At 37.7% G+C, this 14,172-nt stretch overlaps 1 protein-coding gene across 4 annotated transcripts in view; it reads right to left on the bottom strand.

Moving 5' to 3' along the window:
- The window catches only part of Ac76E (adenylate cyclase type 2 Ac76E), a 1,046,273-nt gene that overhangs the window by 35,012 nt on the left and 997,089 nt on the right, over positions 1-14,172 (bottom strand). For all 4 annotated transcript variants that reach the window (XR_011335836.1, XM_069845293.1, XM_069845295.1 and 1 more), the window contains exons 15-16: positions 12,474-12,641; positions 5,544-5,793 (exon numbers count right to left, since the gene is read on the bottom strand). Coding sequence is in view for 3 of the 4 variants with exons in the window: in XM_069845293.1 (XP_069701394.1) it covers positions 5,544-5,793; positions 12,474-12,641 (418 nt within the window). In the remaining variant the exon portion in view is untranslated. The remainder of the gene's footprint in view (positions 1-5,543; positions 5,794-12,473; positions 12,642-14,172) is intronic.

Here is a 14,172-nt window from a genome sequence, read left to right as displayed (position 1 = left end):
TTGATTCCGACTGCATTTTCCTCTAATTTTAAGTCCATGACGACAATTAAAAACCCAACGTTCTTCCTTTCTAAAATTAACGAGAAAATGTTAAAAGTCATATACTTGTAATACGGCATTTTTCATATCAAATTCATGTCAAATTTCATTGACAAAATACAGAATGGATTTGTCGACAACTGACACCTATTCTTTCGCTGTGTGGAGTGAGAGAGAAGTCAGTATAATTTAGTATAATTTTTATGCTTTCAATAAATACGAGTATATTGAATGAATGAATGAACGAAGGAACAAACTAACGAAAGACACAAACAAACAAACAAACAAATAAATTATATATGTATATATAATAAATAAATAAATAAATAAATAAATAAATAAATAAATAAATAAATAAATAAATAAATAAATAAATAAATAAATAAATAAATAAATAAATATTTGCCGATGTACAGATCAATATATTTTGTAATCGCACAACAGGGATTGGTACCCAGAACTGCAAGTGAAAGAAAAGGAAGAATAAGAAGAAGAAATAAATACTGAATTAATAAATGAAATGAATAAATAAATGAATAAGTAAATAAATAAATTTAAAAAATAAATAAATAGATGAGTAAGTAAATTGATAAATAAATAAATATATAAATTAGTACATAAATAAATAAATAAATAAATAAATAAATAAATAAATAAATAAATAAATAAATAAATAAATAAATAAATAAATAAATAAATAAATAAGCAGTAAATAAAATTCAGTAAGTAATAAATTCATGATAAATAAACAATTAAATAAAAATTAAATTAATTGATAAAGAAAGTATATTTTCATCCCTTTCCCTATTGACAGTTCTATAGTCATTCCTTAACTTCATCGATGTTTAGAAAAAAGGGGGAGAGAGAGAGAGAGAGAGAGAGAGAGAGAGAGAGAGAGAGGGAGAGAGAGAGAGAACAGAATAAAACTTAAACAGTTACTAAAACAAACTCACAACATAAGTAGCAACTTATTTATTTTGTGAATGACATGTTATTATTCTTCATTAATGATGATGATGATGAAAATAATAATAATAATAATAATAATAATAATAATAATAACAATAATAATAATAATGTCAATCATAATAAAGTATCAATAATAAACATTTTGTATGGGAGATAGCCTAATTAAACTAGTTACATCAGGCCTCACCGAGGATTTCGGTCACCGGCCGTCGTTGGATAATGTAATCACAAAACTTTGTACCACGCTTTCTTTGCCCATGCCGTTGTAACTTTGCACCTCCTATGAAAAAGTTGAAGACTGCTGTCTGCCGTGCGGTAGCCTTCTGAATCAATCAACGTACGTAGCATTTTCTATCACCTACTCCAGCTGCTACGCGGAACGCTGTTGTGTTGTTGGTTTGCTAGATGATGTTACTACCACGTGTGTAGTTTGTGTGTTTGCGTTATAAAGTTATAAATAAATCGTTGCGCTGCTGTAAAAAGTCGTAAAAAAGACGTCGGTCAGAAAATTATAACTCGTGTTGTGAGAATACTGTGCGTAAAAAGTCAGGCGTCAGAATAATTGATGCTCACTCATCAATTTTACGAACAGGAGAAGGAATTTGTCTGTATATATGGATGTTCCTCCATTCCTGCAGTTAATGTAATATAGCGGACATAAAAAACTTTAGGCCTCTCTAAGAGGGCAGTAATAAAGAACAGAGTTACATAATAAATTGCCATCTGAATTACGGAACAGAATTACAAACTCCGCCTAAGTCAGTTGCAGTGTAGTGGTCACTATTTACTCACTGCCAAAACCTCGGTTAAGACATGGATTAAGGAAAGACACCAAATTAGGTGGCAATCCTATCCTGGACAAAAGCTGGACAGAAAACTGGTCTTAGGTCCAAACAACTCTCTCTCCTTATCTCTGCTCAAATTGGACAGAAGAGGAATGAGAAGCGTAGTTGCATTAATTACTGGTCATGATCACTTCAGGAAACACCTACGCACAGTGGGACTCTATAAAGAGGAACCCATCTGTCGAATGTGCAAACAGGAGGAAGAAACTGCCTCACATATCCTGTATGACTATCCACTCCTAGAGTGGAAAAGAGTTTCCCTTTTCATAACAAGGGAAAATTTAGGAATGGCCACTAATGTTGGAGCCAAAATACTGTTGGTAGTCCAAGGAACAGATTTTGGAAGACAATGCTAGAGTCCATTCCAATGGGGATGCACAATAAGCCTTTTATACTGACGTTCAGGAGGCTTTTAAGACTCCTGAAAGACCCCCCCTCTCGTAACCTAACCTAACCTAGTGATAACTATGCCAACGTCGCATCTCTCGCTACCAAGATCACGCAAAGCTGTCAGGTAGAAGATTATAGGCCAGAATATAAAGTTTTCGACTTCGTTGGTCTGATTGGATCTAATAAAATCGTATAATCGTTGTCCGACTTGTAGATTTAACATTACAAACATTTTATGACTTTAGTTGTATGAGATTTCGATTGAAAGTTCTCGTACCGGTATATACTGGGTGTTAAGAAAAACGTATCCAATATTTTAGGAGGTGCTAGTATGCATTAAAACAAGAAAATCATTTCTAATAAACATGGGTCCTACAACACATACTTTCTGAGATCTGAATACTTGTTCATAGGAGGTGCTCAATGTGACGCCCATTCACTGTAATACATTCCTCTGACCTTCGGTGTAAGGAATCACGCACTCTTTAAAATTTGTTTTAATACGTTGATAAGAAACTCTTGATAACGATCCCCAGTTAATCTCTGTAGTAGTACGTATGGCCCTATCAATCTATTACCACGAACGCCTACCCATACGCTGATACCTTGTTTCTTCAACTGCATGGGGATTTTAATCAGCCTACACATGCTGAGTACGAAAATTCACATCATCATCTCTGCTGAACCCCGCTCATATCCGCAACCAGACTTCTGTTTTCAGTATTCCTTGCGACGTATCATTATTCCATGCCAAGGGTGTCAACTACAGTATGATTATCTGGTAGTCTTCTGTATTGTAGGGCAGAGAAATGCATTAACATGAATGGACGTCAAATTGAGCACCTCCTATGAACAAGTGTTCAGATCTCAGAAAGTAGGCGTTATAGGACCCATATTTATTAGACATTATTTTCTTGTTTTGATGCATACTATCGCCTCCTTGAATATTGGATACTTTTTTTTAACATCCTGTATAGTGATGATATTCATGGCAGTTTATGAAAATGTCACATCGTGGTCGTCCATGTCGATGGGAGTGTTGCCAACTTAGTTATTTTATATCTAGATCTAAGCTTTTTACTTATCTACAGTATTTAGCTACTACAATTTCTATATTTTATATTAAAACATAGTGTTAAACTATATTTTCCTATTAATTTAGCTACTAAAATTAAACCGTTTAACATTGTTAGTATAGCAGTTTAGCTATATTCAAAATTAAAGTTGGTTATTTTTTCTTTGAGAGTTTTGGCAACACTGATCAAAGCCATCCTTCAGTTCATTTGCGGACTAGACATGATGTCGCTGAATATCTGGCAGGAGGTCGAGTACATTTTGGACATCTGCCATGCCACTGGGGGTGCACATATCGAACTTGTTTGAATGTAATATAAAATGCTTCCCTTGCGATAACCGAGTGGTCAGAGCTTCAGCCTGGCACGCAGGCGATCCGGGTTCGATTACCGGCTAGGCCTGGGATTTTTCATTTCATTGACTTACGGCGGACAAGGTTGCAGTTGTTTTTTTCTTAATTGGTTATTTACCAACGCTGTATCAGCTATTGGGTTATTTAGCGTCGATGGGATTGGTGATAGCGAGATGGTATTTGGCGACATGAGGCCAAGGATTCGCCATACATTACCTGACATTCGCCTTACGGTTGGGGAAAACCGGAAAAAACCCAACCAGGTAATCTGCCCAAGCGGGAATCGAACTCACGCCCGAGGGCAACTGCATGTCGGCAGACACCGACTAGTGGTTAATTGCGGGTTTTCTCTGGGTTCTCCCGTTTCCCCATATTAGGCATCTACATCATTCCGTCAACATTCCTCCATTTCGTCATCATTCCATAGTATTCCCCGAACGCCGGCTGACGACGCACGGAGAGGACTGGCCTAGGGATGAGTGGGGTTGTCTGCTAGAAACTGAGTACGTAGCGAACCTTAAGGCTGGTCTACTATAAACCGGGAACAAGAACCAGGCAGAGAACGGGAAGCGGAGGGCGTGAGCATGACGATTTTTTATTCATAATAAACCGAGAACGGAAACGGTTATGCATATCCATATGTAAAGTCGATATTACGCATTATGGTGTCATTTGTTTATAATTGACCAATGGCGTTCTCTCATGATACAAGACAGCCAATATAAACACAGGTTAACCAGCTTCAAAATTTATGGCACGGAATACTTAAGAATTGAATTCACGTAGTAGTATGATTCCATATACATGTAGCATATATTGAAAGTGATTGTACTGAATTTCTGGGTTAGTTACAAGCAATGAATGAAAGCTATGTCACGGTCTCCTTGCTAGAAAATATACGACGATCAAATAGCTTCTTGATAATAACAGAATGAATCTAGTAGACTGTGATCGGAAACGAGAACGACAAAGTTAAAATTTCGCTAACCTCGTTCCCGGGTTCCGGCAAGCTTCTTATTAATTGTGAATGCTCACATTTAAATACACTCATTTTAACATACAAATGTAGCTTCCAGGTAAAGCTCCCTATGAAGCAGACGTGAATAATTACAAGGGAAAAATTGTTCCGGGGCCAGGTATCGAACTCGGGACCTTTGGCTAAACGCACCAACGCTCTTACCAACTGAGCTACCCGGAAATTCACCCGACACCGTCTTAACTTTTTCCTTTATGTCCACATAACTCGAATGGGCTGACAAGACGCCAGAAACCCACATCGGGTGCACACAAACTCTGTGTGGCTTGAAATTGTGGTTTTCTGTTAACGTACCTACAGTGACGTATATATTATGCAAATCTAGCTTTCAGGTAAAGCTCCCTGTGAAGCAGACTTGAATAATTTCAAGGGAAAAATTGTTCCGGGGCCGGGTATCGATCTTGGGACCTTTGGCTGAACGCACCAACGCTCTTACCAACTGAGCTACCCAGGAAAAGTTGAGACGGTGTCGGGTGAAGGTCCTGGGTAACTCAGTTGGTAAGAGCGTTGGTACGTTCTGTCAAAGGTCCCGGGATCGATACCCGGCTCCGGAAGAATTTTTCCCTTGAAATTATTAATTTATTTTAACAATTTCTACATTCTTGTTCTCGTTATCGTTTCCGTTTCCGGTTTATTGTGGACTAGCCTTTAGTACAGTCAGCCGATGTGGGTTTGGGAATGCTTCAGAGGTAGCGCAATAGATCGTAAAAGGTCGCAGTGCTAGGTCATAGTGCCCCTCCAGATAATTTAATTCCATTCCAACATTAAATGCAAGAGTTTCTGTATCAGACGTCAGATTTTTTCTACAAGCCCTACACGATGTGTATTAGATACTCACCAGCGTGATGACGGCACAAGCCGCTATGAGCAGCACGGAGATGAGGAACACGGCCAGGCGGATCCAACGACTGCTTGATACCACCTGGTCGGCGCACGGCCCTGTCTCGAAGTCTCCGGTGTTTCCAGCGCTGTTAGGCGTTGCGCTGTCGGTTGAATGGTGCGGGCAGAACCCGTCCAGCCAGCACAGATACAGAAAGATGAGCAGCGACACCAGTGTCGCGCCGAACGAGCCCCACAGCACCACTGTTCTGCAATGCGAGCACAACACATAAATGGACTGAACAGAAGTGCGTACTTTTAGCGCCATGCGTGCTAACAATTTTTGACGTGACAACGTCTTACACACTGTCCATAAAATAAGTAACTTTCGTATTTACGCTAACTTACGAATGTTTTTGTTATAGGTTGACCACTACGGGAAGCAAATCGTACGCTTAGGAATAAAACGAGAGATTAAGGAAAAACTGAATGAGGTAGAAACAAATAATAAAAATAAAAAGTTTTATATGATATTTTTATTGAATTTGGTATTCCCAAGAAACTAGTTCGATTAATTAAAATGTGTCTCAGTGAAACGTACAGCAGAGTACGTATAGGTCAGTTTCTGTCTGATGCGTTTCCAATTCACTGTGGGCTAAAGCAAGGAGATGCACTATCACCTTTATTTTTTTAACTTTGCTCTGGAGTATGCCATTAGGAAAGTCCAGGATAACAGAGAGGGTTTGGAATTGAACGGGTTACATCAGCTGCTTGTCTATGCGGATTACGTGAATATGTTAGGAGAAAATCCAGAAACGATTAGGGAAACCACAGGAATTTTACTGGAAGCAAGTAAAGAGATAGGTTTGGAAGTAAATCCCGAAAAGACAAACTATATGATTATGTCTCGTGACGAGAATATTGTACGAAATGGAAATATAAAAATTGGAAATTTATCTTTTGAAGAGGTGGAGAAGTTCAAATATCTTGGAGCAACAGTAACAAATATAAATGATACTCGGGAGAAAATTAAACACATAATAAATATGGGAAGTGCCTGTTATTCGGTTGAGAAGCTTTTATCATCCAGTCTGCTGTCAAAAAATCTGAAAGTTAGAATTTATAAAACAGTTATATTACCGGTTGTTCTTTATGGTTGTGAAACTGGAACTTTCACTTTGAGAGAGGAACATAGGTTAAGGGTGTTTGAGAATAAGGTGCTTGGGAAAATATTTGGGGCTAAGAGGGATGAAGTTATAGGAGAATGGAGAAAGTTACACAACACAGAACTGCACGCATTGTATTCTTCATCTGACATAATTAGGAACATTAAATCCCGACGTTTGAAATGGGCATGTAGTACGTATGGGCGAATCCAGAAATGCATATAGAGTGTTAGTTGGGAGGCCGGGGGAAAAAGACCTTTAGGGAGGCCGAGACGTAGATGGAAAGATAATATACAATTGGATTTGAGGGTGGTGAGATATGATGATAGAGAATGGATTAATCTTGCTCAGGATAGGGACCAATGGCGGGCTTATGTGAGGGCGGCAATGAACCTGCGGGTTCCTTAAAAGCCAGTAAGTAAGTAAGTAAGTAAGTAGGTAAGTAAGTAAGTACGTAAATAAGTATAGGTTGACCACTAAGCACAATGTTGACTATTGCTGAACGCGTTGCCGTTGTGACATGGCGTCTACAGGGTGTTCCGTACGATGAGCTGCGACGACGGCTTCAACGGAAATTTCGAAAGGATAGACCAATGAATAAATCCATATGGAGGCTGTTGAATAAGTTTCAACGAACAGGCAATGTTGCTGTCGAGTTTCGACCATGTCAACCTTCCACAAGCTCAGCTGACATTGACGCTACACGGGCGTCAACTGAACGGAGTCCTAAATCTGTACGTTGTCTTTCGAGTTAATTGCAAATTCTGAAATCAACAGTGTTCAAAGTGCTGAAGTTCACCTTGAAGAAGCGTGCATATCATTTGCAAGTGTTACACCAGTCGCATGAAGAGGTCCTTGCGGAACGGATGGTGATGAGCATAGATTTGCTGGATTCTGTGGAGATTCATGATTTAATGTCACACATGTTGTTCAGTGATGAGGCAACATTCCATGTAAGTGGACAAGTGAACCGGCATTACTGTCGGATTTGGGCCGACAAACCTCCAAAGGATTTCATTGAGCATATCAGAGACAGTCTAAAGATCAATGTGTGGTTGGGAATCACGCAGACAAAGATCTATGGACCATTTTTTTTTTTTCAGACAGAAGAGCATTACTGGTGCCTGTTACTTGGATATGCTGACAGAGTTTCTGCAGCCACACTTGGAGCAATATAGTATCGTAGACACTGCTGTTTACCAAAAGACGGGGCCCCTTTCCACTATCCATGAAACCATGTCCAGATGGGAATTGTGTAGGGACATCAATGGGCGACATGTCGAAAGGAACCAATGAGTGTGTATGAGAGTTTGTAGTGTACAATCGTCTTATGAATACAAATATCATGAACTATATAGTTTTCATGAAAACAGTTACTTATTTTATGGAAACCCTGTAAATCGGTCTACCGATAGGGGTGCAGGCTAGAAAATTTGGAGTAACGAAATTCGGTAGGAGTTTGAAGCGTTAGTACAATAGAAAGTTCCTGATGGATTTTGTTCAATTAGGTGTAAACGTGTGGGGCATATTCCTCACTACGCGACAAGGTGTGCTGGATGGGAGAGGTATCGCGCAAGAGGTGGGGAAGACATGGATAGCAAGAGTACAATTTCGGGTGCACAGTCAACTTCGAGAAGGCGCTGTAATTAAACGGGCATGAATAGGATTAGAAATTAATTTATTATCATTTATTCCTCTAATATCAACTAATAAAAATGTATACACAACAGAAGCCTCAATAAAGTACTTTATTGTACAAGCTCTAGCATCATCAACTCTACTATTTCACGTTGTACGGCTTAGATAAAATAAACTGCATGTTTTTCAAATAAACCTATTTTTTTCGGGCGAATAATGATGATTAAGCAGAAGGTTCGGTGTGGGTGTTGTGAGTAGAGTGAATCGGGGGGAGATGACTATCGGGGGAAGATGCTTATTTCTTTGTAGTTTTACATTCTTCCACACGCATGTCTTCATGATCACTGAGACAGTTGAATGTCTGTAGAGTGGAAGCTAACTCATTTCGCCACGTGTTCTTGTTTTGAAAGGAAGAAAAGCAAGAAAACAGCTCATTTTTCTGCTATAAAATAATTGCAAAGGAATGTTAACATTTTAATACATCCTTGAATTCGTAATAACTGTCAAACCTTTGTAATGGATATCGTAGTAAAGATTCTAAAGTTTGTATTGCCAACAAACAACGACTTTGTTCCGCCATTTTAGGCCGCGTCACAGCACTAGGCATCTTACCCCGATACTTGGGGAAGATGCTCACTTTCTTTTTGGGTAAGATCGCACCTTGTTGCTCCCTTTTTTTGTTTTATTGCAGGGAATGCGTAAACATTATGTAAGGTCGTCTGATAGAGGTCAATGGATTGAGGAGAGTCTTCAACTTGCGATGGAACATGTTATAACAGGGGGTATGAACTGTTTTAGAGCATCGCAAGCATACGGGATTCCTTACAGTACCCTTAAACGCCGCCTAAAAATAATGATGACAAAAAATGTACTGAATTGAATTCATTGTGTGCAAGAAGTGATTTCACGAGTCTTGCACACAGCAATAAAATCTGTGCAATGACTGTGTTGCTAAGTAGTGATAAACGAGTGAGAAAGTGTCCATGAGCTTCAGATTGTCATTTTTGTTATATACATGTATTAACCAAGTTCAGGTAAATTACATATATCAGTAAATGTGTTAATTGCATTTGCCATCTTACTCAACCTATCGGGGAAAGATGCTTACAGTACAGGTAAAAAGAAAACCTGTATATATAAAGAAGGTAATCAATATTTTCTGTTTTGTACCAAAAATATAGTTTCAAAATACCTTCCAGACTTTGATATTTCAATATGAAATTAAAAACTAAATGAACAGTATCTTAAATTTTCAATCAAAGAAAAAGTAAGGCATCTTCCCCTGATTCACTCTAAGTAAACAAATTTTAGCGGAAAATTAGCGTAATGTAGCGTTACAATGGCCGATTCACCCAAGTCGAAATTAAGGAAACGTGCTCAAACCGATAGAGGGGATCAAGAAACCGAGTAAAATTCCGCTATGATTGGGGCTGAACGTACCAGAAAGTGCAGGAAACGACGGAAAGCCGAGCGCGTGGAGGCCGCTCAGCCAGGTACGAGTGCTGCCGGCTCTTCTACTGCTCACATGTCCAACGATTATATGTCCAAATTAGAGTCGTGTAATGTTCGAACACGAGAGGGGATATCAAGATACTACCAACTTCGCCCTACTCCTTAGGCATCCATCAGTACGTGAAAATGAAGCACATAAACTAAAATAGCCGAGTCTGTTGAAAACAGGCCAGAGGCCTTATGTTCGGTTAAAATTTGCCGAGTCTCTGTAGAACTGAAACTCGCTTTGCGTTTGTTTAATCTTTCTCCGTCCTTACATATGTTCAATGTCTTTCCCCTTAGTTCATCCTCTTCCTGCGCCTTTATGCTTTAGCTGCATAAAGATGTCAGGCACATAGGCTCTATCTTGCGAAGTTACGCACAGTAATTAATATAGACTAGGCCTAGATCCTTTTCTATGTCGTCCTCCCATCTAGCTCTCGATCTTCCTCTAGTCCCCTGTCTTCCTGGATTATATAAAAAGACTCTTTTAACTGGTCGTGAGTCTTCCATTCTTGGCAAATGTCCAGCCCATTTAAAAGCAAGTCTCTAGGTCCCGTTACTGTTGTCGCTTGCACGCACAAGTCACTCGTACTTTGAAGTCTCTAATTCCTTCTCACATCCCTCTTTTTGAGACAATATACAGTCGGTTTTTATCGATCTCTGAAAGAAAGTAGAGACAGTCCTTCTGAAATAAGTTGTTTTAAGTTTCCTCCAATCACTTCAGTAGAAGTAGAAAGATCTTTTTCCACCATGAAAAAAGTTTTCTCTGACACTATGACAGTTGACAACTTAAAAAAGCATCTTGTTGTGACATGTAACCAAGGAAAGTGAGTACCGTATGGGATAGTTTATGAAGTATTTGTTTATTTTTTTGTCTGTTTCCATGAATAATAAATGCCTATTTCACTGTCTATTTTTACTATTTTTAGTGCATATATGACTGCCTATTTTTACTATTTTTAGTGACTATATGACTGCCTATTTTAACCAAAATAAATTCCTAAACATCCGGGCTCTAGTTATGAGTACCATACTTATAGTTCAAGTATGTTGATGGCTTCTCTTTATATTGGCAGAGATTTATCAATGACAGATCTTTTTAGTGTGCAGTCATTCACAATTTGTGCAGTAATAAAATTAATTTTGCACAGAAATAAGAAATACATATGCGAATGACATAGATATCATTGCAGACCTACAAAGGCGCTGAGTGAAGCCTTCACCTCTCTGGAGAAATCAGCGAAGAAAATGGGACTACAAATTAATGAGGGGAAAACTAAATACATGATAATTACTTACAAATGGCTTTTAAGGAACCCGCAGGCTCAATGCCGCCCTCACATAGGCCCGCCATCAGTCCCTATCCTGAGCAAGGTTAATCCAGTCTCTTTCATCATATCCCACTTCCCTCAAATCCATTTTAATATTATCCTACCATCTACGTTTCGGCCTCCCCAAAGGTCTTTTTCCCTCCGGCCTCCCAAACTAACACACTATGTGCATTTCTGGATTCGCCCATAGCTAATCCAAAAAGAATAAACAATCCACCTGATCATATTCTTTTTGGACATTATACCTTCGAGTGCGTAAACAGTTTTACATACCTGGGTTCCTTGATTGATCAAGGAAATAACATAAGTCTTGAAATTAAGAAAAGAATACTCTGTGCAAATAGATGTTATCATGGCCTCATAAGACACATTAAACTATTAACTATTAAAGGTAAAAACATAATATACAAAACTTTGATTAGAAATATACAAAACTTTGATTAGACCAGTGCTTATCTATGCCTCATAAACTTGGACCCTTAATAAACAAGATATAGATAGATTAAATATCTTCGAGAGAAAAATACTAAGAGCAATTTTTGGACCAGTGCAAGTAAACAATAAATGGAGAATACGATACAGTGCTGAACTTTATGAACTATATAAGGAGCCAAACATCATTACGATAATAAAAACCGATCGTTTAATATTTCCCTCATCCCCTTTCTTTCGCTGGTAAAACCCAAAGTGATCTGAACACTGAGGGTTGTACTGTTCACACATCTTTGTTAAGTGACATAAAAGATGGAATCGGTAGGGAAGAAAAGTTTACGACTTCTTGGAAACATATGTATTGCTGGAGAATAAGATCCTCATTAAATATTTGTGTGAGGTGAATATATATATTTTAATTTGTACAACCGTTCTTTTTTGTTTTTTAATATAATTTATGTGCGGTTTATTTTAAATGCATTAAAAGTATAGAAAATGTACAATAAGACGTAAGAACGCTAAAAAAGGCATTTAACCTTAAAATATGCAACGGGAGCTAAAATAGGCAAAAAAGGCAAAATAAAAATTGGGTCTATCGTCCCTAAATGTGTGGAAACGTGTTTATCTCTAATAGGTCTTTCATACATACACTCAGTTTAAAAAAGGCATTTTGCCTATCATCCGGTGGAATGAAAAACCTGGCCTTACAGTCGCTTTGTACATTACAAATATATTACAGAATATCCTGTGTATAAAATTGAAGCACCTTTGCAGCAATAAGAGACCGTCAAAAAACAAAGCTGTAAATTGGCGAATATCCATGGTACTGCGTAAAAATTATTTACAGTATGCAGTTGATTTGTCAGATGAAAGATTAGAGGTTCTCACCTGGGCAAAGTGGCCACTTGTATCGCTGCCATACAGAGGAACAATGCTGAAGCGCAGAACACGTAGTACCGGAACTGAGGATCGGGCTGGTTCCGGTAATCCATCTCCTGGTGCTGCTTCCGGAACCACAGCAGCACTGGGTTCAGTTCCTCAGAATTCAGCCATTTCCTGCACATTGAACAAGACCTCATTTGCATCTCAATTGGCTTCGAGTATAACACCGCTTCGGGGAATTTATGAGACGCTATTCAAACAACAAAACTATGTAGGTTAACGTCACCACACTCAGTTTATTAACAATGCTAAGAATCTAGAGCGTAAGTACATTTTAATACCCCTTATTCCAGTATTATATTTCCTGAAGGGTGATATAAATTACGTCCTTTCAATAGCCTAACGCATATTTTTATCTTAGGTCTAACGTGCACTGGTGATTAAGGGGATGTGTACACCCTTCGCTAGTATAAATTTAGTAAAATAAAAAAATTAATTTCTACATATCCTGAATTAATTTTGTGCTGGAATTTGGTATAGTGATTAGACAAAATTTCTATATTAATTAAGAATTTTTACAATTAAAAAAAACTTGTACTGTTAAGGATAATTATATTTTTAATTGGGGGAGGGTTCAATTTGTGCAGGAAAAATTGGTTTCTCTGATATCTAGTACAATTTGAAATAGGTTTTAATATTTCATTCTTTATTTTATTCATAATGAATGTGTTAACAAATCCTGCCCATATCAGTTGAATATATAGGCTTAAATATGAAACATTTTTGTGATTTTTTTGCCATGAATTATAAAATTTATTTTTTTTTTATAAATAATTACTAACAAGAACCTGATATGATAAAACAGTATTAAAGACAAGTTTTTTTCCTAGTAAAAAGTACACTTGCGTGCAAAATTTCATAAATTTATCTAAAAAATGTCTAAGTTGTGAGGAAAACGGATTTTAAAATGTTAGGTTATGAGCGATAAACTTAACGAATGTGAGATGTTCTGTCTATATTCAATAATAATAATAATAATAATAATAATAATAATAATAATAATAATAATAATAATAATAATAATAATAATAATAATAATAATAATAATGTTCTACATGCCGAAAACTCTTTGTTTCTTAGTAACAGGGCGCAAAAGTGTCCAGGGAAGAATCCGATAATAAAGTTACTTTTAGGTCGGTAGGCGATCGCACTATACCTCAACTTAGTCTACACAATGACACAATGTTTACAAATAGCTACCCAACCAGTGCAATGACTTGGGATACTGTATCTTATTATTAACAGAATGAAACGACAGCGCTGCATCATTCTGTTAATGAAGAGAGCTATGACATATTTTTTTACTTGGTTATTTAACGGCGCTGTATCAACTATTGGGTTATTGAACGTCGATAGAATTAGTGATAGCGAGATGGTATTTGACGAAATAAGATCAAGGATTCGCCACAGATCGCCTGACATTCGCCTTACGGTCGGGAAAAACCTCGGAAAAACCAAATCAGGTAATCAGTCCAAGTGGGAATAGAACTCACGCCCGAGCGCAATTCCGGATCAGCAGGCAAATGCGCTACTACCTGAGCTACGCCGTGGCCATGATATTATTAAATTGCATGAAACACTGAGTAAAGATTGTAATAATTTTTTATACACTACGGTAACAGGTTATAGGACATCTTAATAGTTC

Source organism: Periplaneta americana, chromosome 14 (genome assembly GCF_040183065.1).
Source record: "Periplaneta americana isolate PAMFEO1 chromosome 14, P.americana_PAMFEO1_priV1, whole genome shotgun sequence".
In the NCBI taxonomy this organism is placed as follows: Eukaryota; Metazoa; Arthropoda; class Insecta; order Blattodea; family Blattidae; genus Periplaneta; species Periplaneta americana.
Note: the sequence above shows the minus strand (reverse complement) of the source record. Positions and strands in the feature narration are given on the sequence as shown.